The following is a 25823-nucleotide window of genomic DNA, read 5'->3' on the forward strand; positions in this document are numbered from 1 at the left end:
TTTGTAACTCTCAATGAAATAAAAAGACCCTGGCAATGACTATTAATGGCTGCTAAAACAATTAAGTGAAAGCCTAATAGGAGTCTTATGTTGGCTCTATTTTTTAACATTTATTTATGTTAGCTTTATTAATACTGAGCCCACTGATCAATCTTAGCAATCAAAAAGGGAGACAACTAAACATTTCTGGGCTTCCTAATATGATGTAATGGGAATTCAAACACACAGTAAATGTGAGCTATTTCTGTCCCCCTCCACCTCCTAAAAATTGAACCTGAATTGCTTAAGCCTCTAGATCTAATGAACAGTTTACAGGAAATTTGTGGGTTAAGGAAACATGTTAACACCACCAGTGAGGATATGATCAGCAAAATCCAGAATGTGGGAATTCCACAGACCTAATAACCTAGATCTTCAACAAATAAATGGCAAGGAAAAAAAGAAAGAGGTGGGAAAGGAGAGTTGCTATTAAAAACTAAAAGAGACTTTGGATCTCAAAACAGAGAGACTGCAAAAAGACATCTGCGAGATTATCAGTGAGAATATAAGCTCTAACTGGATATATATTGATAGTAGAAAAGAATGACAAGGTTTTCTAAATGTAGGAAAACGGTATTTTGATTACACTTTGGTAGGACTATTGATCTTTCTTTTTTAAGATTTTGTTTATTTATTGACAGCACAAGTAGGCAGAGAGGAAAGCAGAGAGAGAGAAGGAAGCAGGCTCCCACTGAGCCACCCAGGTGAACCGATCGGTTTGTTTTTAAGGCATCTTTATCTAGAGTTGGAAGAAGTGATATGGTGTCTGGGATTTGCTTCAAAATAATCCAGGACTTGTGGAGTTGGGGCAGTAAAGATGGCATGCGATTGGTCAAATGCTGTTAACTGCTGAAGCTGTATGATGGGTGCATGAGTAATGGTTACTTTATTCTTTCTACACTTGTATATATTTGAAAATAACACACATAAAGAAAGAGGAAGAAACGGGAGAATCGATTTAATAAATACTTTCATAGACGGGACTTGCTCCTGTAAACTGGAATATATATTTGTGAAAATCTTTATATTCTTTGGACATATACATGCATAAAAATGTTTGCTTACCTCCACCAATTTGGAAGCTAAATACATGGAAATTGTCGTACTTTTATAAAACATCATTGATACTCCTGCCAAAAATCCTGAAACAACAAATAAAGCAAAACTGGTCAAATCCCGCAGTATTTGTGGGTAAATCACTCAGAAACGTCACTTCACTTAAGTAAGACAGAACTGATCTGTAGCACTGCCTTTTGTTATACAAAATCAATGATAGGAATAGACTTCATGACATTAAAATAGAGTAAGTATCATATATTTTAAACTGAGAAACTGACTTGTAGAGTTAGGAACACACAGTTCTGATACATATATTACAAGAAACTTTACATTCTAAATTTAACTTTAAAAACAACAGTAGTCTGACAAATATAATGATTTTCAAAATCATTTCTAAGTGGAAACATTTATTAATCTATTCTTCTAACAGTTCAAAATTACTCGTAGTGCTATCATCTCGCCTCCCTCCATAGCAGTGCCTCCATTCTATAAACAGAAGCCCAAGGCAGGAAGAGGCCAGCAATACTGCTAGCAGGTGTATTACCACTGAATACCTGAAAATTATTAATTTAACTTAAGTAGCATGTATGTTACAACTTGCAGAAAATGTTAATCTCGTGTTTTAATTTTTATGAAATTATTTACGCTTCTAAAAAATAAACAATTTATTTTATTGAACTATATGTAATGTGCTTGTGGCAAAACCCAGAATACTTTAAGAAAAAGAACTGCCTTTCCATTAGTCACAAAATTTGTTTAAGTTCTGTGTTCTTCTTTGACACATTCCCTAGGATTTCTGGCCTGTAGCGGGCAGATGCCCAAGTCATTACACTGCCAATTCAAAACACCTGATGGCAAGAATGCCTTAACAGGTTAAACTTTGCAAATATAAAATGTTTGGGCGACTGCCTCAGTAGAGATTCTATTACAGAGAAAGAGAGATCCCTAGAAATCATATGAATTAGGAAACTACTCCTGCGTCATTCCTACTACTGATTGATACAATAATAACAACTCCGCTTTATCATTGCTTTACCAGCTACAACAGCATGCAGTTCATCATCCAGGTTTCTGACCCAGCGCAGGAAGCAACTAGTACCCTGTATCAAGAAGAAAATGCAATGACTTCAGTTGTTTCATTTCTAGAAAAGACGCATGTAACATCTATAATGAGTGAGTCACTAATAGAATGCGGAGGCAAACTGGTGATCCTATCCGAATCACACTAAACACATGATTGGGAAAATTATCAACAATAACCTGCTATAAAGCTATTGTTCTGCATAGACTCATACTAAGAAATCACACATAATATTTTTCTTGTCATGGTTTTTCAAAATGAAAGCATAAACTCTACTTTGCCTAGACACAGAATCACTCCCACTCTAACAAAGAGAAAAGCTGGAAGCCAGAATTCTACACTGAGAGAAAATATTTTTTAATATGAAGATGAAATAAAGACTGTCTCGGGTAGATAAACACTGAGAAAATTCATCATCTACAGACCTACATTACCAGAAATGTTAACGGTAGTTTCGCAGGCAAAAGGAATAGAATACCAGTTTAGATCTGTAAAAAGAAATGAGGAGCTCTGAAGATGGCAAAATGAAGATACATTTAGAAGACATTTTTTAATATTGTTTATTTCTATAGAAATCAATTAACTCTCTAAAGCAGTGGTCAAAAACTACAGCCCATTAGTCAAATCTGCTGTGTCACCTGTTTTTGTATGGTTCATGAGTTAGGAATATTTTTATTCTTCTTGATGGATGAAATAAAACAAAAACACAAACAAAAACACTGTGATATGTCAAAATCTTATGAAGTTCTAATTAAAGTGCCATGGAGTTTTATTAGAATGTAACTATGCTCCTTGATTTATACATTGTCTATGGCTGCTTTCACACTATAGCAGAGCTGAGTAGCCAGGAGAGAGACCAATCATGTTGTCCCCAAAGCTTAAAACAGTTATCATCCAGAAGCGCCTGGGTGGCTCAGTGGGTTACGCCTCTGCCTTCAGCTCAGGTCATGGTCTCAGGGTTGCAGGTTCAGGCCCCGCATCAGGCTCTCTGCTCAGCAGGGAGCCTGCTACCCCCCTCTTTCTCTGCCTGCCTCTCAGCCTTCTTGTGATCTGTTAAATAAATAAATAAAATCCTTAAAAAAAAAAAAGAGGTATAAATAGTAAACCAACAGTGAAGAATAAATATAAAAAATATTAAAAATTGATAAAAATTAAAAATAAAATATAAATTTAAAAAATCCAGGAGGTAGAGAAAGAAAAAAAAACTTGGGAGGTGGGGGGAATACATACAAAACAACTAGCAAGAAGAGCTTTAAGCTAAACCATATCAAAAAGTATATTAAATGTAAGTAGTTTAGATATACCAATTAACAGATTATCAAACTGTATAAAAAAGAACCAACTATATGTCATCTAAAAGAAATCAATCTTTAAATTGAAGACACGGAAAGATTAAAATAAAATAGTAAGACTATATATCAAGTATAATCAAAAGAACACTGAAGTAGCTATATTAATATCAGACATTACAGACTTCAGAGCAAGAATATTACCTGAAATAAAGAGGAACATTACAAAATGAATAAAGAGTCAGTTCACTTAGAAGACACAGAAGAAATAGGGGTTGTTTCCCTGTCCTCTCAATTACATTCTTTTAAGTATGTTAACGGCACTGACAGTTTTATTTTCAATTGCATGTGGCTTTGGAACACACTGTACCATTATTTTTTGTAAGATATTTTCTGACCTAGTTGTATTTTTCTATAGTTTAATACCACTACTAGTTTGTATTACCTGAACACAAAAATAGTAACAGAAATTAAAGCAAACAAACAAAAACATGCTCTGAGATATGCTGGATGGTGAAGAACAACCAACCTGGGACAAAGATTTTGGGGATAATCCACATGTAACACTTAAGAGTTTACATTATGAATAAATACAAACTCTATGACATGAGAAATGAAAAAGAATATGAATATAAACATAATTGCCAATACTGTGTCCTATTAACCCTTATGTATTCAAAGACATTAGTAATGTTTCCTAGTCCAACCATATTGAAAATATTTTCAATATTAGTAACAGTGAATAACAAGTAAATAACTAGTTTATCATTTGTTACTTCTGTTCTCATGTCCATTTCAAAATACTTCCCCCATACCTACTTTTTATAATAAATATTTATATAAAATGACACATAACCATCTTACCCAAAATGACTCCAAAATTCAGGTTTCCCAGCATTAATTTTTTTTTAGTTTAAGAATAAAGTGTGTGTATATGCATATAATTACCCTTAGTCAGCACATGTTCTACATTTGGAATCTACATTTGGAATCTACATTTATATTTAGAATCTATATTTTTGATGGTTAATAAAATGTCAGTAAAATTTTTATATGAGTGATTCCCATTAAACAAAACACCATTACTTAAAATTTCAGAGCACTGTGTCATGGATGACTCCTACATAAGTGTTTACGTGTGCGTTCATAAACGTGTGGGTATGCTTACAGGAACATGGAGAAAGGGATGGAAGGATGTTCACTACGGTTATTTGAGAGAGCACAGTAGGAGCAGAGAGTAGGATCATAAGTCATTGCTTATATAAGTTACAAAAGAAAATCTTCACTGGCTCAAGTGTTGATAACCACCAGACAGTCTGAAATATGTTTAAATTAATTTAATAACCAGGAAGGAAGTAGGATTAAGAAATACAAATAGACCAGATCTATTAATCCACTTTTGATGTCAGAAATACCAAGTTCATATTTTTTCGGTATCTACGTTATTGGGGGAAAAAGTAAGTCTTTGAGAGTCTTGAAAATTATGTATAAATGCAAATAGGTCTACACTTTTCAGCACTTTAAGTAACATTTTATTTTTTTTATTTTTTATTTTTTAAAGATTTTATTTATTTATTTGACAGACAGAGATCACAAGTAGGCAGAGAGGCAGGCAGAGAGAGAGAGAGAGAAGCAGGCTTCCTGCGGAGCAGAGAGCCCTACGCAGGGCTTGATCCCAGGACCCTGAGATCATGACCCGAGCCAAAGGCAGCAGCCCAAACCACTGAGCCACCCAGGCGCCCCTAAGTAACATTTTAAAAGAAGAAATTTCTCCAACCTCAATTCCTAATATACTGTGTATATTTAGAGACATTAAGGTATTTATGAATACAACAGAAAGAAGTATTTAAAAAATGATGGATGGGTGAAGGCTGTATCTCATTCTAGTAATAGCTATGTTATTCATTTCCCATTTTTCTTTCCTCTTCTGAAAGCCTTACCTTGTATATACTAACAAAAGAGCCTAGAAAAGCTCCGAGCTGGAAGTTTTCTTTATTGTAGAAGAGAGAAAATAGCCGGGATGGCTGTGTAAAAACATGCCTGAAAGCAGAGGGAATTCGGAGGCAGCACTGGATCAAGTAGCCCACGCTAAACATTCTGATGAAACCCTAGAGAAAATTGGGAAAAATTCTGATTTACATCCAAATTTCTAAGTCTGATAGACACTTTAGTGTCGCAGAATCAAAACAGAACTCTAAATAAATAAATAACACAAATTTATATCAAAGTATTTTAAAAATTAAGCATTAAAGACCTCAAACAATTTTAAAACAATTACCTTAAAATAAGGGTAAAATTTTTCAGGGACTATACTTTCTTTGATTTTCAAAAACTTAAAAGTCTCATAAGCACTAGCTGAGCTTGTCTATGCACCCAACTTCCATTTCTTGACATCTTGTTAACACTGTTAATAGAGTTGTAATTCCTAAACCAAAACTGAATTTTAGGGAAAAAAAGCACTATTCCAAAAAAAAAAAAAAAAATCACAAAACAAAACTAAAAAAAAACCAAAAAACAAAAAAAACAGTTAACAAAACCAAACGCTTTTTGGAAATTTTAAGAGAACTCTTCTTAATCATTACTACAAGTAGGAATTCTTTTGACAGAAAAGGTAATTTTATTTTTAGACCTTTGGTGTCAACTTTTTAAATGATCAGGTTAAAAGAATTCTCCAGGAAAAAAAAAATTGTAGCTAGGTTTTTATTTCTATGTTTAACAGTATCAGGAGAAAACATCTCTAAGAAATGGTAGCTTTAAGGTATACTCAACAAAACCTGAAAAAGCAAATCCACTACAAAGGCATAAGCTGTCAACATTTTTCCATATTACCTGCAACTACCCATAGTGCAAAAGGGAAGAGAGTCGATGACTACTGTTGGCCAATTTCATTTCAGTAATTAGGGTAATAAAGTTTAAATGTTACTTCATACCGAGACTGAAAAATTACAATTAGCACAAAAGCAAACGTTACATAAAAGAACAGTATTTTACATGATTCAACCAATACACCGTAATGCCCGTCTCCCATCCTCCTCTCCTCTCCCCACCAATGGGATGGGAAAATGTCTACATTCCTGCTAAGTTCTAAAGGTCAGGTTTGTATCTTCCAGAGAACAGCCTTATTTTTAGACGAAAACTGATTTACTATTAAGAAACATTCATTAATTTATTTGAAACTATCTAATACCTGGTTAAAACATGAAAATTATGCTGCCTGACCAATTAGCATAAATAACCATGCATTTGCTTAACTGAAAGTGCCCCGTATATGTTTAATGCATGAAGTGTTCACACTTTATCCTGCCATTAATAATTTAACAATATTAATCTAAGGATTCAAGGGTCACACTCATGCTCAATCTTTCCATGCTATTTTTTTTTAAATTTTGATTTATTTATTTGAGAGAGAGACAGTGAGAGAGAACACGAGAGGCGAGAAGGTCAGAGGGAGAAGCAGACTCCCCATGGAGCTGGGAGCCTGATGTGGGACTCGATCCTGGGACTCCGGAACCGTGACCTGAGCCGAAGGCAGTTGCTTAACCAACTGAGCCACCCAGGCGCCCTTTCCATGCTATTTTCAAGAGATCCATTCATCCATCCATCCATCCATTCACCCTTCCATGTATTTAGAAAATAGCCACTGAAGTCCTCTTATGTGCCAACCACTGCATAGAAGCTGGGGTGAGGAGGACACAAAGGTCCTGCCTTCATGGAGCTTCATGCTCATTAGAGAAAGAGTAAATAAGGGAATAAATTAAATAGTTACAAATTACAGTATGTGTTGTGCAGGAAATAACCAAGAGTCTAGGAAGGAAGTAACAGGCAGCCTATATTAAATTGGGTGGTAAGGGAAAATGACAGAGGATGTGATATTTAAACACACAGAAAAAGCAGGAGCTAGCATGTGAAAAACATTTGAGAGAGCTCGGACAGAAAGCAAAGACAAAACAGAGATTGGTAGTTACGAGGAAATAAGAAAAAGCATGAATGGAGCATAGCGAGTTGCAGGGAAAGCTAATTCATGTGAATATTTGCTCAGGGATGTAATTTAACATGTGGTCTAACTGAGCTGATGGAATAATGAGGTGTACTGTCAAAATATTTTACTATATTTGTAGAGTCAATTCCTCACCTACAGGTCTCCAAATAATTTTACATTCAAGGACAATATTCCAATTTATACCAAGTTTGTAGGACTGGTACACATTTGAAACAATGACTAATGTTTTCCTTCCTCGGTAATTCTGCCTAATTTTCTCATGTATTTTTTTTAATAATCACTTCCCCTCTTCCCAAACTTTCTCAAATAACTGATTTAATCAGAGTGTTTTTCTTAGTTCTCCTCCTGAAGTCTCCCCTTAAATCAGAATTATGTCCACTTGGGAGGCAGAACTCCTGTCTGGGAGCTGGCAGACACTGAGGCTGCCAGCAACACTGCTACCCTCCCCCACCCTGCCTGTACTAGGGGGGCAGGAAATCAGATCTGGAAGGAGTGTATCAGAAAACATCACACAAGCGAAAAAATATTCTATTCCTTTAACCTCCGCTCAGACCTTCAGGGACAGTAAGGGTAAGTGCTGGGTGGGTACATACCACCGTCAATATCAAACCACAGGCACTTGCATTCAGAAGCACTTGATAAAGTCCCACTCCCCCACTGTGACTCCCAGGAGGCTGTTTTTTAGGGGTGCTATACCTCTTCTCATCATCAACAGAGTGGGGATCAGATATAATAAGGAAGAACATAAACTTTTTAAAGCCTCAGGATTTTGAGAGCCTCACCCAAAACTAAAGAACTTTTAGCAGGTGGTACCACCTGTGCCAGACTAACTGCAAGGAAAGTAACTTCATCCCCAGAGGTGGTGGTGCTGAAGGATGGGAAGACAGCAGCAGGCACAGACCAGGTGGGGCAAGTAGAGACACTCGCGGACACAAATGTTATCAGCGAGGGAGGAATTTATGCCAGTGGGCATGGCTGACTTCTGGCATGTAGAGCAACTGTGGATGTGCTCCAGTCAGTGCCATGCCTTAAAACTAACATCTTTACAAGTCCAACGCCAAATGCTACTGCACAAGACCGTGCACAGTGCATGTTTTTGACTGCTGATCCCCTAGTGCACAGCACACTTCAGGGACCTTGTTCTAGAATGTATTCTAATAAGAATACATTACAACATATACATTCTAATAACTTTATTTTTCTGTTTTCTTTGCTATTGTTGTATCACCTTCTCTTCTACTTTGAAAGTTTTACACTAATTTTTTTAAAACATTTTATTTGACAGAGAGAGAACATGAGCAGGGGGAGGGGGCAGAAGAAGAGGAAGGGCAAGAAGCAGACTCCTCACTGAGCAGTGAGCCTGACACGGGGCTCAATCCCAGAACCCTAGATCATGACCTGAGCTGAAGGCAGACTCTTAACTGAGTCACCCAGGTGCCCTTTCATTAATTTTTAAATAAGCAAATTTTGAAATTAATTAACCAAGGATCTGATAAATGAATACTAAAAGCTAAACTGTTATCTATTTTTCACAAATATCTCATTCTTCAAGTCAAATGCAAGGAATGATAGCAATTAATATCTACTTTTCCATTTCCTTTGAAATCATGCTTTAATTCAAAAGTTATTTCTATACGGGGCGCGCCTGGGTGGCTCAGCCAGTTGAGCATATGACTTCAGCTCAGGTCATGATCTCGGTTCCTGGGATCAAGCCCAACATCTGGCTCTGTACTCAGTGGGAAGTCTACTTGACCCTCTCCCTCTGCCCCTCCACCCACTCATGCTTTTTTCCCTCTCTCTCAAGTAAATAAATTAAATCTTCAAAAAGATTTTCCACACATATTCCCCATAGTTAACAGTGATACTTTTATATACTCACTTTAATGCAATAAGAGATGCAATTATCTTCATAGTGTTTGCAGCATCTATGCCTTGGTCCATGCCTACATCTGAAATAAAACAAAAATAATAAATGATGTGTATGTGTGCAGATGTGCTTAAAACTCTCTAACCTAAAAAGGAGAAAACATTACCCACTTGTTTCTAAATGCATGCATCTTTTGGTTTCTTAGGACATAAAAAAGCAAAGAGAACAGATTTTTTTTTCTTTTCAGTTCACCATTTGAAACAGTGCATCATAAAATATGTGACTGCAGCCAAAAACTTAAATACACAACAGAAAAAACACTGGTAAATATGTGTGACTAAATATGAGAAATATGTACATATTATCTCTATGCTCTGCCAAATCTTTTGGAAGCTTTAAGTTGCTCACTGTAGAGTGTAATGGTCATAAGTCACCCATGAAGTCAGTACTTGAGCAACAATCACAATAAGAAAGTGCTCAGGTTACAGGAATTTATGCTTAATTATATATGAGAGAAAACATCTGGAAAGGAAACATGATATGGTATTAGACCTCAAAATTCAGTTTTTAAAATAAATACAGTAATAGATCATGTGGGAATTCAAAAGTGAGTTATTTGTGATTTAAATGCAAACCACTTGGTCCTCTGGTGTTTAGTAAATGTTTCTGCTGGGGGGACTACTGTTCAAGATAGACGGATTTTTAATTATTTGGTATGTTGGCTCTAGGACCATATATTCACTTGAGGCATAAAAAAAATAAGTAAAATATCTAACGTGGCTCTGGCTCCCCCCCTTTCTCTGTGAAGTATTCACGTTCCAAAATGAGCAGTTTTCAAAACTCTTGTAGACTGCAGGTTATTAATTATCTTCATGGTTGGAACACAGTAACTTTCTCATTTGTAACAATAATGTGTAGAGTGATATTCTGGCTCCGTATCTCTCTAATTCCATTTGCAAAGTGATTAGCAAAACCCTTTAGGAAATCTAATTGCGCACCATAGCTGGGGTACAAGGGCAGCCTTTCACAGACAGGGGGAGAGTAGGAGCTCCTGCTGCCCGTAGCCCTTATGCCATCAGAATGATGGGACGTATCTGGCCATGTGAAGTTGAGGGATTAAAGCTGGGCCCTAAACGAGGTAAATCAGAGAAGGGGGGGGCCGTATGTAAACCATCACTCTTCATACTTCTAAGTGTCCTCTTCAAAGACATTCCTCAGCCAGTGCTACTGGAACTACACAGATATCATTAAACTCTCTTTGCTAGAGAAATTCAATTCTGCTATCAGCTAGACTGTCATTCAATCTTCCCTTAGTCTGTTATTAAAACTTCTCAAAACTGGACTCCCCATCTCCTGTCTCATCTACTCTACTTTTGTATATTACCCTGCATCTCCTTCCATAGCAGAGAACACACTGGGGTGAGTCTGACAAGTTCAGCCATTACCTGATTAGTTCTGATATCCAAGGCATCATTCACCCACGTGATACATGCTTGGCATTCCCGTCTCTGCATTCCCCTCTGATTCTCAGTGACATGATTTCCACAAATAGGGATTCCCTGTCACTTTTCTCCACTCAGGTGATCCGTAACTATTTTGAACTTGTTTATTACCAATTGCACTAGTGGGTATTTGCCCCGAAATTACAAAACACTAATTCTAAGTGATATAGGCGCCTCTATGTTTACTGCAACATTATTTACAATAGCCAAATCATGGAGGCAGCCCAAGCATCCCAGGATAAAGAAGAGGTGGCGCGCGCGCGCGCGCGCACACACACACACACACACACACGAATATTATTCAACCATATGGTATTACTCATATGTGGCATTTAGGAAACAAATGAGCAAAGGGGAAAAAAAATGGAGAGAGAAAAACTAACCAAGAAAAACAGACACTTGAAACTAGAGAACAAACTGATGATTACCAGAGGACAGGTAGGTAGGGATATGGTTGAAATAGGTGATGGGATTAAGGAGTATACTTATCATGATGAAAAAAGTAAAACAAACAAAAAATACATAAATATTTTTAAAGTTCACTATCACAGTTATTTCTGCCATCTGTTATCCCTTTCCTGCCTCTTACCTTCTATATGTGATGTATGCTATAATGAAGACACAGTCTTTAAATTCAGTAAATATTTTGAACACCTACTCTGTGCTCATATACATGAGGCAACTCATACGTTATTTCATTTAACGGATGCAACACTCCTTAACAGAGATCATTAACCCAAGTTAACAGATGAGGACTTCAGGGTCCAGAAGGGCTAAATCACTTGCCCAAAGTCACAAAGCCAGCATGCATGAAATGAAAGTCTAAGACAAGTCTGACTTATAGCTTCAGCTTCCCAAAACTGATCCCTAACTTTCTACATTGGCTTTTCATTCAACAGTCTCTAAAACACCACTACCAAGATAATTTTTATTAACTGATGTTCTAATTTTAAATCACTAAATTAATTTTCTTAAATATCTATACTTGAAATACAAATATTATTTGTATGAAACTCAGACTTCTTTGTATAATACACAAATAAAGATGTTTTACTCAATTTCCAAAGCCCTGAAAATTTCTACTCTTAACAAAAACCTTTATGTAAGATTTGCTCCTTACCATTTCTGCATCTTCTTGAATGTGCCCCAGAACTTTTCTTTGTATTTTCCACATGTGGCATATCTAATTAGCACATATTGACCTGTTTCCAAAAGTTCCCCATTCTAGTCTCCTGCAACTGTGTCTAGTTTGACATAGAAAACGATTACAAATTCATATAAATCTAATTCAAAGGCATATGATGGTCTATAGGCCAGACAAAAATAACAAGTAACACTGACTTGCCATTATGTGCCTTTTATAAAACTGTATGCACTGTTTCTGGTAAAAAGAAAAAAATATATATATATATACACACACACACATACTTATATATATATTTACATATAATATATATGATATGTATATATAATGGTATGTATATATATATGTATATATGATGATAAATATATCATTACTCAAGAGAGTACCTTGGCAGAGTACAAATATCATATAAAACAGTAAAGTGTGCTAAATATCAAGATAAAAAACTTACACTGAATCCACAAGTTTCCTGATTAGAGCAATTATATTCATTCTTCTTGGCTTTTCTTCATGTTTCTCTGTCTTTTGTTCCACTTTTGCATATGCTGCTTCTGGTGAATAAGAATGTGTGGGAATTTCTTCCTTCCCTACAATAAACCTAAAGAAAAGAGCACAATGTGAGTGAGGCATTTCCACCTTTAAAAAAAAAAAGGAAAAAGACAATAAAAAAAAAATGCCCTGATTCTGTTAGTATACAAATACAAATTAGTATACAAATTCTGTTAGTATACAAATACATTTTGGAGAGTACCTTATCATTTAAAATAATATGCAAATTTTTAAAAATTTGCATAAAATCTTATCCTTTATAAATATAGGCTTTCAAAATCTATTGAATACTTAGAAAATGTTGACAGCCATTTCTTTAATAATGCAAATTCTTCTATTAAGTTTTCTATTTTAGTTTCAGCATAGTTAACACACAGTGTTATATTAGTTTCAGGTATACCATACACTGATTCAAAAATTCCATACACTATTCAGTGTTCAACAAGGCAAGTGTACTATTAATCCCATTCACCTATTTTACCCATTCCCTCACCCACCTGCCCTCTAGTAATCATCAATCTGTTCTCTATAGTTAAGAGTCTGTTTCTTCTTTTGTCTCTCATTTTTCCCTTTGTTCATTTGTTTTATTTCCTAAATTCCAAATATATGTAAAATAATATGTTATTTGTCTTTCTCTAGTTGGTTTATTTTGCTTAGTGTTATACTTGGTAGCTCCATGCCATGTTGTTTCAAATGGCAAGTATCATTTTTTGTGACTCAATAATATTCCATTATCTATACATGTAAATACGTACACACACACACACACAAAATAGCTAAATTATGGAAGCAGCCATATATGTGTATATATTTATTTATATATATATATATATATAAATATATATATATATATATAAAACCTCTTCTTTATCCATTCATCTACTGATGGACACTTGGGCTACTTCCATAATTTAGCTATTGTGAATAATGCTGCAATAAACATAAGGGTGCATGCATCTCTCTGAATTAGCGTTTCTGTATTTTGGAGGTAAATACCCAGCACTGCGATTACTAGATTGTAGGGTAGTTCCATTTTCAACTTCATAAGGTATCTCCACACTGTTTTCCAGTATGGCTGCACTAGTTTGCATTTCCACAAACAATGCAAGAGGGTTCCTATTTCTCCGCATCCTTGCTAACACCTGTTGTTTCTTGTGTTGATGATTTAAGCCATTCTGGCAGGTGTTAAGGTGACATTTCATTGAGTTTTGACTGGCATTTCCTAATGATCACTAATGGTGAGTATCTTTTCATGTGTCCATTGGACATCTAGATATCTTCTTTGCAGAAATGCCTGTTCATGTTGCCTGCCCGTTTTTAAATTGAATTATGTTTTTCAGGGGTTGAGTTATTTAAGTTCTTTATATATTTTGGATGCTAACCTTTATCAGATACGTCATTTGCAAAATATATTTTCCCATCTCACAGGCTGTCTTTTAGTTTGATTGATTATTACCTTTGCTGTGCAGAAGCTTTTTATCTGATGTAGTCCCAATAGTTTTATTTTTGCTTTTGCTTCTTCTCCTGTCTCAGGAGACATACCTAGGAAGAAGATGCTACGTCTGATGTCAGAGAAGTTACTGCCTGTGCTCTCTTCTAGGATTTTTATGGTTTTGTATCTGACATTTAGGTCTTTAACCCATTTTGAATTTAGCTTTGTGTATGATGTAAGCCAGTGGGCCACTTTCATTCTTTTGCATGTAGCTGTCTAATTTTCCCAATGCTAACTGTTGAAGAGACTGTCTTTTCCCCATTGGATATTCTTTCCTGACTTGTCCAAGATTTTCTGACCATATAATTGTGAATTTACTTCCGGGTTTTCTATTCTGTCCCATCGATCTATATGCCTATTTTTGTGCCAGTACCACACCGTTTTGATTAATAAAGCTTTGTAGTATAATTTGGAAGTCTGGAATTGTAACACCTCTAACTTTGCTTTTCTTTTTCAAAATTGCTTTGGCTATTCGGGGTCTTTTGTCGCTCCATACAAACTTTAGGATTATTTGTTCTAGTTCTGTGAAAAATGTTGTTGGTATTTTTATATGAATTATATTAAATCTATAGATTGTGTACATTTGTATAGTATGGATACTTTTATCATATTTGGTCTTCCAATCAATGAGCACAATCTTTCCACTGCTTTGTGTGCGAACATCAACATCTTTTATCAATGTTTTATAGTTTTCAGGGCACAAGACGTTCACCTTCTTGGTTATGTTTATTCCTAGATATTTTATTACTTTTGGTGCAACTGTAAATGGGATCGCTTTCTTAGTTTCTTTCTGTTGCTTCATTATTAGTATATAAAAATATCATGAATTTCTGTATGTTGATGTGGTATCATGCAATCTTACTGAATTCATTTATCAGTTCTAGTAGTTTTTTGGTGGAGTCTTCAAGGTTTTCCATATATAGTATCATGTCAAATGCAAATAGAGGAAGGTTTATTTCCTCCTTACCAGTTTGGATGCCTTTTATTCCTTCCTCTTTTCTGATCACTGTGGCTAGAACTTCCAGTACTATGTTAAATATGAGTGGTGAGAGTGGACATCCCTGTCTTGTTCCTGACCTTAGGGGAAACGCTCTCGGTTTTTCACCATTGAGTATTATGTTTGCTGTGGGTTTTTCACTTACAACCTTTATTATGTTGAGGTGTTCCCTCTAATCCTACTTTTTGAGGATTTTTATCATGAATGGACTTCTTTATTGTAAAATGCTTTTTCTGCATCCATTGAAATTATCATTCGGTTTTTATTCCTTCTTATATTGATGTGATGAATCACACTGACTGACTTGTGAATACTGATCCACCCTTGCATCCCAGAATAAATTCCACTTGATTCTGGTGAATGAATTTTTAATGTATCATTGGGATCAGTTTGCTAATATTTTGTTGAGAATTTTTGTATCTATATTCAAAAAGAGATACTGGCCTGTATTTCTCTTTTTTTATAGTGTCTTTACCTAGCTTTGGTATCAGGGTAATGTTGGCTTCAGAGAATGAATTATGAAGTCTTCCTTCTTCTATTTTTTGGAATAGTTTGAGAACAGCTGTTAACTCTTCTTTAAATATTTGGTAGAATTTACCTGTGAAACCATCTGGTCCTAGACTTGTTTGCTGGGACATAGGTTAACATTCTCTTACAATCTTTTTGTATTTCTGTGCTGTCAGCTGTTATTTCTCCCCTCTCATTTCTGATTTTATTTATTTGAGTCCTCTCTCTTTGTTTATGAATCTGGGTAAAGCTTTATTGATTTTGCTGATCTTTTCAAAGAATTGGCTCCTGGTTTCACTGATTTGTTCTACTGATTTTTTAGTTTCTACTTTGTTTATTTCTGCTCTAATCTTTATTATTTCCTACCTTCTACTGGCTTGTGGTCTTGTTTGTTGTTCTTTCTCTAGTTCCTTTAGATGTAAGGTTAGATTGGTTGTTTATTTAGGATTTTTCTTGCTTTGTACAGTAGGCCTATATTCTTATAAACTTCCCTTTCAGAACAGCTTTTGCTGTATCCCAGATTTTAGACTACTGTGTTTGCATTTTCATTTGTCTCCATGTATTTTTCTTTGATTTCTTGGTTGACCCGTTCATTGTTTAGTAGTATGTTATTTAACTTCCATGTATTTATGTGCTTTCCATGTTTTTTTTCTTGTGCTTGGTATCTAGTTTCAAAGCATTGTGGTCAGAAAATATGTATTGTTATTAATTCAATCTTTCTCAATTTGTTGATACTTGTTTTTTGGCCTAATATGTGATCTAGTCTAGAGACTGTTCCATGTGCCTTTGAAAAGAGTCTATATTCTGCTGTCTTAGAATGGAAATTTCTGAGTATTACCTGTTAGATCCATCTGGTCCAATGTGTCATTCAAAAACCACTATTTTGGGGGTGCCTGGGTGGCTCAATGGGCTAAGACTCTGCCTTCAGCTCAGATCATGATCCCAGGGTCCTGGGACCGGGCCCTACATCAGGCTCTCTGCTCAGTGGGGAGTCTGCCTCCCACCTCCCACCCCCGCCTGCCTCTCTGCCTACTTGTGATCTCTCTGTCAAATAAATAAATAAAATCTTAAAAAACAACAACACTACTTTTTTGCTTATATTCTACTGGGATATCTGTCCATTGATGTATGTGAGGTGTTAGAAGTCCTCTATTATTGTAATACTACTGATAATTTTCTTTATGTTTCTTTATATTGTTATTAACTGCTATATGTATTTATTTGGGTGCTCCCATGTTGGGCTCATAAATATTTATACTTGTTATATCCTCTTGTTGGATTGTACTATTTATGATTATACAGTGTCCTTCTTTGTCCCTTGTTACAGCCCTTGCATAAAAGTCTATTTTGTCAATGTAAGTCGTTACTCAGGTTTTCTTTTCACTTTCATTTGGACGATAAATGTTTCTCCATCCCTTTACTTTCAGTCTGCATGTGTCTTTTGGTCTGAAATGAGCCTCTGGCAGGTAGCATATACATGGGTCTTGCTTTTATCCATTCTGTCACCATGTGCCTTGATTAGACCATTTAGTCCACTTATATTCAAAGTAATTACTGATATGCATGTACTTACTGCCATTTTGTTACTTCACTTATGGTTATTTTTATAGTTCTTCTCCGTTCCTCTCTTCTCTTGCTATCTTCTTTCATGATTTGATGGCTTTCTTTAGCAAAATATTTGGATTCTTTATTTTTTACAAATTTATTACTGGTTTTGAGTTGCAGTTACCATTAGGTTTATATATAACATCTTCTGGACATAGCAGTCAATGTTCAGCTAATGGTTGCTTAATTTTGAACTCATTCTTTACTCCTCTCCTCTCCACATTTCAGATACGTGGTATCATATTTTACATCCTTTTATTTTGTGCTTCTCTTGACTGATTTTTATAGAAATACTTGTTTTTTTATTGCTTTTACACTTCCTGCTTTTTCTTACTCTTACTTATGATTCTTGTTTTCCTCTTACAAAGCCCCCCTTAGCATTTCTTGCAGGGCTGGCTTAGTGGTCATGAATTCTTTTAACTCTTGTTTGTCTGGGAAATTCCTTCTACTTTGATTGTCAGCCTTGCTGGGTAGAATATTTGTGGCTGCAGATTTTTCCCTTTGAGCACTTTGAATATATCATACCAGTCCCTTTTGGTCTGCAAAGTTTCTGCTGAAAAATCAGCTGATAGCCTTGTGGGATTTCCTGTGTATATAACAGTCTTCTTCTCTTTCACAATCTTTAAATTCTTTCTTTATCTCTATTTTTTTACCATTTTAATTACTAGATGTCTTGGCGTGGACCTCCTTAGTTTGAATCCTAATGGGTGGATCTCTCTGCCCCTGAATCAGGATCTCTGTTTCCCTCCCAAGATTTGGGAAGTTTTCAGTTATTACTTCCTCAAATACATTTTCTACCCACCCCCACCTTCTCTATCTTTTCCTTCTGAGATCCCAATAATGTGAATGCTATTATACTTCATGGAACCACTGAATTTTCTAAGGCTATTCTCATTATGTAGTATTTATTTATCTCACCCGTTCAGCTTGATTGCTTTCTATTACTCTATCCTCCGCATCCCTTACAGGTTCCTCTGCTTCCTGTAGCTACTGTTTATTCCATCTATTATATTTTTAATGTTACTTATTGAGTTTTTCACCTCTGATACGTTATTTTTCATCTCTGTCAAGAGATTCACTGATGTCCTCCACCCTTTTCTGGAGTCCACTGAATATCTTTATGATAATTATTTTAAATTCTCTATCAAACATGTTATTTTTTTCTGTTCACTTAATCTCCTGCTGTGATTTTGTCCTGTTTCTTCATTTGGGACATATTCCTCTGTTTCCTCATTTTTCTATCTCTCTGTGTCAGTTTCTATGTGTTAGGAAAGTCAGCTACACTTTCTGCTCTTGAAAGTAGTGGCCTTCATGAGGAAGAAGTCCTGTAATACTTTGCAGTACAGTGTCCCCTGTTCACCAGAACCTGGCACTTCAGGAGAATCTCCTGTTTTGTGTTGTTTGTGTTGTGTCTGGGTCACTTTCTCTTTCAGTCCAGACATCTTCATTGACTATGTACCTATTGGGGGCTTCCCTTGCTCTCTGTGGTGTTAGTGAGACACAGGCAGCAAGCTCTGAGGAGGCATAACTGCAAGAGAGCTTGGGGGCAGGGCAATGGTGTTAGCAAAAGGTCCTGAGCTCAGTGCTGAAGTCAGCAGGCTTAGAGTGCACCAGTCCTCAGCAGAACACATGGGCAAGGCATATTGCTAGCAGGTTAGGGAGCAGGTGTCTGCACAGTGCCTCCCACAGGTGGCCCTGTGTTTAGCAGGGCAGCAGGGGAGGAAAATAGTGCCCACCAGCTCCTTTGTTCCCAGAAGTCCCCCAACACACTTAGAATCAGTATAAACAGATCTTCCTCCTGTTTGTCCCAGACACTGTGCAAACTCTCATTTTTATATTGCCTCACCATAGGCTGCTGTCTCTTTAAGGGTGGGACCCAGCTATCACTCACTCTCCCATCTTGCCCAGTGCTGAGTCAGCTGACTTTTTAAGTTCCACATTCCAACTTTTGCTGTTTATACAAACTCAAAGAATTTAGCCCTTATGGTTTTCAAAGCCAGATGTTATGGGGATTTGTCTTCTGGTTTGGGCTCCCTAGTGTGAGAGACCTTTTCTTTCCCCTCTCAACACCCACAGCTACACCCATCCTGTGGGCAGCTCCCAACCCAATTGTTTCTACCCTTTGTAACCTCTCAGATATAGCTTCTTTTTTTTTTTTCCTCTTTAAATTTTTATTTATTTATTTATTGGGGGAGGGAAGCACAGAGGGAGAGTGAGAAGCAGACTTCCCACTGAGCAGAGAGCCCATTGTGGGGCTTGATCCCAGGACCCTGAGATCATGACCTGAGCTGAAGGCAGAAGCTTAACCTACTGAGTCACCCAGGCATCCCTCTTAGATGCAGCTTCTTCAAATTTAGTTGTGAAGTTTGTCCTGCCCATCTTTGGGTTGTTCTCTACTGTATTTACATGGATGTGAGTGATATCTAGTTGTCAAGATGGGATGGGGTGAGCTTAGGGTCCTCCTACTCCAACATCTTCCCAAGCTTCCCCCAAATACAGGTATTTCAAAATCAAATTAACCAAGTAAAATACAGCATAACCCTTTTATGATGTACCCTTTTAACTTAAGTTACCGCTTTTATTTTTTTTTTAAGATTTTTATTTATTTATTTGACAGGCAAAGATCACAAGTAGGCAGAGAGGCGGGCAGAGAAAGAGAGAGAGGTAGGGAAGCAGGCTCCCTGCTGAGCAGAGAGACCGATGCAGGGTTCAATCCCTGAACCCTGGGATCATGACCTGAGCCGAAGGCAGAGGCTTTAACCCACTGAGCCACCCAGGCGCCCCAAGTTACCACTTTTTAAAGATATTACACATCTTAAAAGTTTTTTTTCAAGCAAAAAAGCAGGCAAAATATTTACTTGGGTCTATTAGTTGATCACAAACATTCTGTTTTTCATCTAAATTCTACTAATAGTTACAACTGAATGAGGTCCTTATTTTTCAGTAAAAAATTGTATCTCATGTTACTCTGAGTCATAATAGCTGCAATGTAGTATTAGGTCATATAAAGATATTCAGGGAAATGGAGAGAACTAAAGAATGAGAATCATAAAATGGTCAAGATCCATGTATTCTCACATCATTTCATTAGAAAACCTTAAGTTCAATGTTATTCTAATCTAGTTATTTCTTTTGAAAAACCTAATATCCGGGGAAAGACACTACTCTTATCTCATCAAAACTGGAATATGTTTTCCCAGACAATGAGAGAACAAGAGAGAGAGAGAGAGAGAGAGAGAGAGAGAGAGGAAGAGAAAGGGAGGGAGGGAAGGAGGGAGGGAGAGAGGGGAAAGGAAGGATCATTCAATCAATATCCTGTACTAGTTTTCATTTTTGCTGTTTGTACTTTCACTGTAAGACTCATGGCTCTTAATAAAGAATAATTAAGCTTTCTTAAGAGAACTCCACCTGCTGAACTTTCAGAAAATACCATAAAATGCAAATAAAAACAAGGGATCAGTAATTCTAATCTAAGGTTCTAGAACATGGGACCTATGACAAATAGAGTAAGGAAATGTCAACAATCAGAAAAGAGAGGTGGAAAAAGCTATTACTACCAACAAATCCCATCTCATTCGGACAAACTTGGTAAAACACCTAGCTTGTTCAATCATAACGGGTATGTAATGAGATTGTCACAAGGTGACAGCTGTGCAGTCCCGGTAGCTGTTATTCCAAAAGAATTTTGTTCTTAATCATGGGTGTGCATGCAGAGTTCAAGATCTGTACTACTGTTCTCTATAAACAAGACAAAAACTATGTTAGAACAGATATAATCATCTCTCTCACGCTGTCTGTAACACTGTTCCTCTTTTGGCCAGGACTGACCATCTCAAATCGGAGGTCACTTCCTTGGAGAAGCTGTCCCTGTACAAGCTGGAGTGAGTGAGCAAGCCCTCCTTTGTGCTTTTAAGGCCCAATGAGTCCCCAGTAGTGGAAGCACCTTGTTCCTGGTTTGCATCCCTCACTAAAATGTGGGGTCTATGAGACTCTATACATCTTTTGCTATTACACCCCAGGGACTGGTAATAGTGTCTGGCCCATAGTAAAAATTTAATTAATACATTTAGAATGAGCACACACAGTAATAGTGAGCATTTTCTGTATGATAGGACAGTATTGATATTAAGTAATTTAATCCTCAGAGCAATACTATGAAGCAGGTGCCATCATTTCCATGAGCGTTACCATGAAAAAAACCTTTGACCACAGCCAAGAACAGTAATTACATGAACCCCCAAAAACTGCCTGCCTCTAAAGCCTGGGTTCTTAATCACCAAGCTGTCTATATACTTCTAATTATTAAACTATGTTGATGCAGGTTTAGTATACCGTAGGCTTCTGAACTGGTTCTCAGCCTTTGACTCTATCCTCAACTCTTTCTATCTGCTCTCATAACTTCTACTAAATTAGCAAGAATTAATAATCTTTTTTTCCAGAATGTCTTCCTATAATACAGAGTAAATTCTAAGTGCAAACAATTCAGTCCAGCCCCTTATTTTAAGTGGATTTGATGAAGAGACACAAAAGCATCTGACACACTACGAGTTTCTGTAAAGATTCTGGGAGCCTATGGAGAGACACGGCGGGGAAAGGCTAAGTTTTCTTCTTAGGAAAGCCAACTTTGGGTTTTGTTATAAAAGTTTCTGACATTAACACAGAGTCCTAAATAGCCACTGCAACAACAAGAAGTTGTTTTCTAAAATGTCTCATGATCTTTTAATGAAGAATATAATGTGAAAAAATTACTGCTGTGTATTATGACTTAGTTACTGTTACCACAGAGTTTCCGCAACCAAAGATACTCTTATTCACACAGTGGCCTCAATCTGCCCCCTCCCAAACTAGTTTCCTTGCATGCCATCTGATTTTCTTTGAAGAGCACCTTTTTTCAGGTACTTACTTAGGTTTTCAGCTCATAGCAAGGATTAGAGGGAGAGAGGAAGAAGGAAAATATGAGTCAGTAGGTCTTCATTTCCTTTTATGCCAGTCACAACCTTGCCTGTTTCTCTTTAATCCTCCACTGTCACCCAAATCCCAATCCTTACCACTTCATCTTTCTTCCTTTTGATTCTTTCACAGTGCCCATCCCAAATACTGTGGCCAGACTAATCTTTCTGAAACAGTGTCAACTACCCTGCTCAAAACCCTTTAGTGGCTCTCTACAGCCCATCTTTTCAAAGTCAAAAAATTTTTTAAAGATTTTATTTATTTATTTGACAGAGAGAGATCACAAATAGGCAGAGAGGCAGGCAGAGAGAGGGGGAAGCAGGCTCCCTGATGAGCAGAGAGCCCAATGTGGCACTCAATCTCAGGACCCTGAGATCATGACCTGAGCTGAAGGTAGAGGCTTTAACCCACTGAGCGACCCAGGCACCTTCAAAGTCAAATTTGTCTCCCCCCCCCTTTAGGTCTTCCATAATCTGGCCCTGCTCTAATCATCATTCAAACAAACAAACAAACAAACAAACAAAGCCCACAAACCCACAAAACCTTATAATCCTTAAAATAAGCTTTTCATACTAATTAAGTTGATTTTCCCACTCTTACCTCATATTTCATGTTTATAATTTTCATACTTTTGCTAACATTTTTCACTTCTACCCAGAAGGTTCTTCCTCTTTCCTTCTAAAGCTTTTCTAAAGCTACTTTTCAAATGCAGTTTAAGGCTTATCCCCAAAAGAATAATAAAAACAATAACAGCCAACATTTCTTGACCACTGTGTGCCATGAACAGTTCTAAACACTTTTCATGCATTAACTCATTTGATTCTCAAAATAACCTATTAAGACAGTCATATGAAATCTTCTGGTATACCAAAGCCTACCCTCATTTTTCCCTCCTATTATAACAAACACTTCACACTTAATCTTCACTAAGCGTCTACTAAATGTACTTAGAAGAATACCACAGGCAACATTTATGATTCAAACTGGAGGAGCATTAGGTTTCAAGTAAGTATATGAAGTCACTGTGTGACATTAAATTTGTCAAATATTCTAAGCCTCAATTTCTTCTTCATGTCACATGGGCACAAAAATACCCAACTCACAGAACTGTTGGGAAAATCTTCTAACCTATGTGGAAATGCATGCTGAACTATAAAATATAATGCTAATGCTGCCAACCAACATTTCTACACTGCCTGCTATCATCTGCCAAAAAACTATGGCAAGAGATAGTGTACAGCATGAAAAGCATGCTATTGACTCTAATGAAGCCTATGATCCAAAATATGTCTGACACAAGCCCTGTCCTAGTGAAGCCTGTAATGTGGTACTACACAATTCCATACTTCATTCTGCAGTAATTATTTATGTATAGCTTTCTCTTTCCAATGCTCCTTCAAGAGAGAGTTCTTGTAATTCTTTCTTAACACCCAATATATGAGGCACAAAATCAGTCCCAAAAGTATTTGTTAAGGGGCGCCTGGGTGGCTCAATCTGTTAAGTGTCTGCCTTCGGCTCAGGTCATGATCTCGGGGTCCTGGGATTGAGCCCCGCATCGGGCTCTCTGCTCAGCGAGGAGCCCGCTTCTCCCTTGCCTGCTGCGCCCCCTACTTGTGCTTGCCATTTCCCTTCCCTTCTCCCTCATGTCAAATAAAGAAATTTTTTAAATCTTAAAAAAAAAAAAGTAGTTGTTGACTGATTTTTAGGGGAAAAGAAATCCAATAAACTACTCTTCTAATATAGTATTGTAGAAGTGACTTTGTGACTTCTGCAATTACTTTCAGCTAGAAAACTCAGTTGATAAACATCTATTATAATTATGTGCAATACTACTTTTGATAAAGTTAACTTGCAAATTCTCTCTTAAAATAAAGGTAAATGAGCTACTTACCTAAGAGCGGAGAATGTAAATCCTTTCAACCCATCTTTGCACCTAAAACGGTCAAAATTTATAATAAAGTTAACAATTTTTGAGATACAAAATAGCATACTAAGTAGCTATTAAAATTTATTCTGCAACTGATTACTTTTAGAAGGCGAAACTTTTAGGACAGTGTGATCTCAGCAATATAGATGCAATAAAACAATGAAGTAAGCCATCTTACCCAAGATGATTTAAATTTCCTATGTCAAATTAACATAATTTAAGGCTCAACTCTCATATTTGTAGGTCCAAGAGAGATTTAAGTACACCTTCTGAGAGCTCCATGTGGACTTAAAATGAATGGAATATTCATTTTACCTAATCCCTGGGGGAGCAATTTGCTGAGAAGAAAAGGCCACATACACCTGCTGGGTATTATGAATAGGTCAATTCAAGGTCCTGACTTCTCCCTACTTACTAATTCAGTGAATGCAGAGCAACGTAGAGTTGGCAGGCACAAAAAGGCTTCAAGTTTATTTCAACAGTTTTAACTTCTGAGTAAGCCCAATGAGAACGGATAACATAGCATGGGGGAAAGAATGGGGGTAAGGGGAGGGCACAGACGCAGGCATTCAAATAATATTTACTGAGTATTTACTATTGCTGGGCATTGTTTTGCGCACCTTATATGTGTTGTTTCATTTAATTATATCACACCTCTATGAACAGGTATTTCTCTATTTCATAGCTGGGCAGGGCTGCCCCTCCCCTGGACGCCCCCCCACCCCCGCTGGGAAAATGCAGCAATTTCCAAGAGGTCACAAAATAAATCGTAGTCAGAATTTAGGAAAAAAATTTAAAAATTCCTCTGACTTAAAAGCTTTAGTTTTCTCTTATACCTCCTTCTGAAAGAGTGTATTCCTTTTAATTTAGGGAAGGTTCAAACCGCATGACAATTAAGAAAAAAAGATTCTCAGATCTGCAAAAAATATTTAAACAAGATTTTAAAATGGGGACAGTACTATACTGGTCTTAATGGTCTGCTATATAAGTATGACCAAGTTGCTAAAGAATTCTTGGATATCTAGTATCAGAATCCCTTGGAGAAACTATAGAGATTGATGATACCCAAATGTATGTTAATTTTAGACACTGGATAGTCTTGTATAAAAAGTACGGCCTCAAATCTAATTGGGTGATTCTCTCAGTATACCTTTTATATGAAAGGTCACAAAGGAAATGCATAAAAATATTAAGAAGTCCTTCTGAAAAAAGTGTAAATGTAGAAAGAACACACAGACTCTCATAAAAGAATTTAATTCATGCACACAGAAAACTTGAAAGACTCTTAAGAATTCATTTTCATTAAGCAACATGATCTACTCTGCGGTCATGTTAACAGTGAGAAATGTAATCACAAAATTTAGCTAAGGTACTACATATTTATTCACCCCACACAGAATGAGGGAAAAGGCAAAATAATTCGTATGTAAAGCTAAAAATATGCATGGGAAAATTATAGCATTACCATTCTTAAATCTGAATGTTATCTTTTTCCATCTGAAGAAAGTGTTTCTCAGTAATTTAAAACCCATAATTGGGCAATTTCTAGATAGGTGGGGTGGTGAAAGGGGTAAGGCTAGGCGTCTATTGACTGGAAAACAGAAAGCAGCAGATTGATTAAAGATTATATACAAGTGGGAACAAATTTTGGCTTTGGTATGCTATTGTTAAGAGATAGCCATTTATCTTTGTGCAGTGCTGAATAGATAAAGGATTCTGACAACTTGGTCTAGTCAGGATTGCATATTTGTGACCTTAAACAATAAATCTAATTGCAGACCAAACATCAAAAAGTAGCTTTCAAATAAAAAGGGG

General features: G+C 36.5%; 1 protein-coding gene across 4 annotated transcripts in view; it reads right to left on the minus strand.

Moving 5' to 3' along the window:
- TMEM135 (transmembrane protein 135) overlaps positions 1-25823 on the minus strand; it is a 265126-nt gene that overhangs the window by 11576 nt on the left and 227727 nt on the right. For all 4 annotated transcript variants that reach the window (XM_059187038.1, XM_059187058.1, XM_059187029.1 and 1 more), the window contains exons 7-12: positions 23973-24014; positions 12433-12579; positions 9348-9417; positions 5409-5576; positions 2135-2198; positions 1105-1181 (exon numbers count right to left, since the gene is read on the minus strand). In XM_059187038.1, coding sequence (XP_059043021.1) covers positions 1105-1181; positions 2135-2198; positions 5409-5576; positions 9348-9417; positions 12433-12579; positions 23973-24014 — 568 coding nt within the window. The remainder of the gene's footprint in view (positions 1-1104; positions 1182-2134; positions 2199-5408; positions 5577-9347; positions 9418-12432; positions 12580-23972; positions 24015-25823) is intronic.

This window comes from Mustela lutreola, chromosome 1 (assembly GCF_030435805.1).
Source record: "Mustela lutreola isolate mMusLut2 chromosome 1, mMusLut2.pri, whole genome shotgun sequence".
NCBI classification, from domain to species: domain Eukaryota; kingdom Metazoa; phylum Chordata; class Mammalia; order Carnivora; family Mustelidae; genus Mustela; species Mustela lutreola.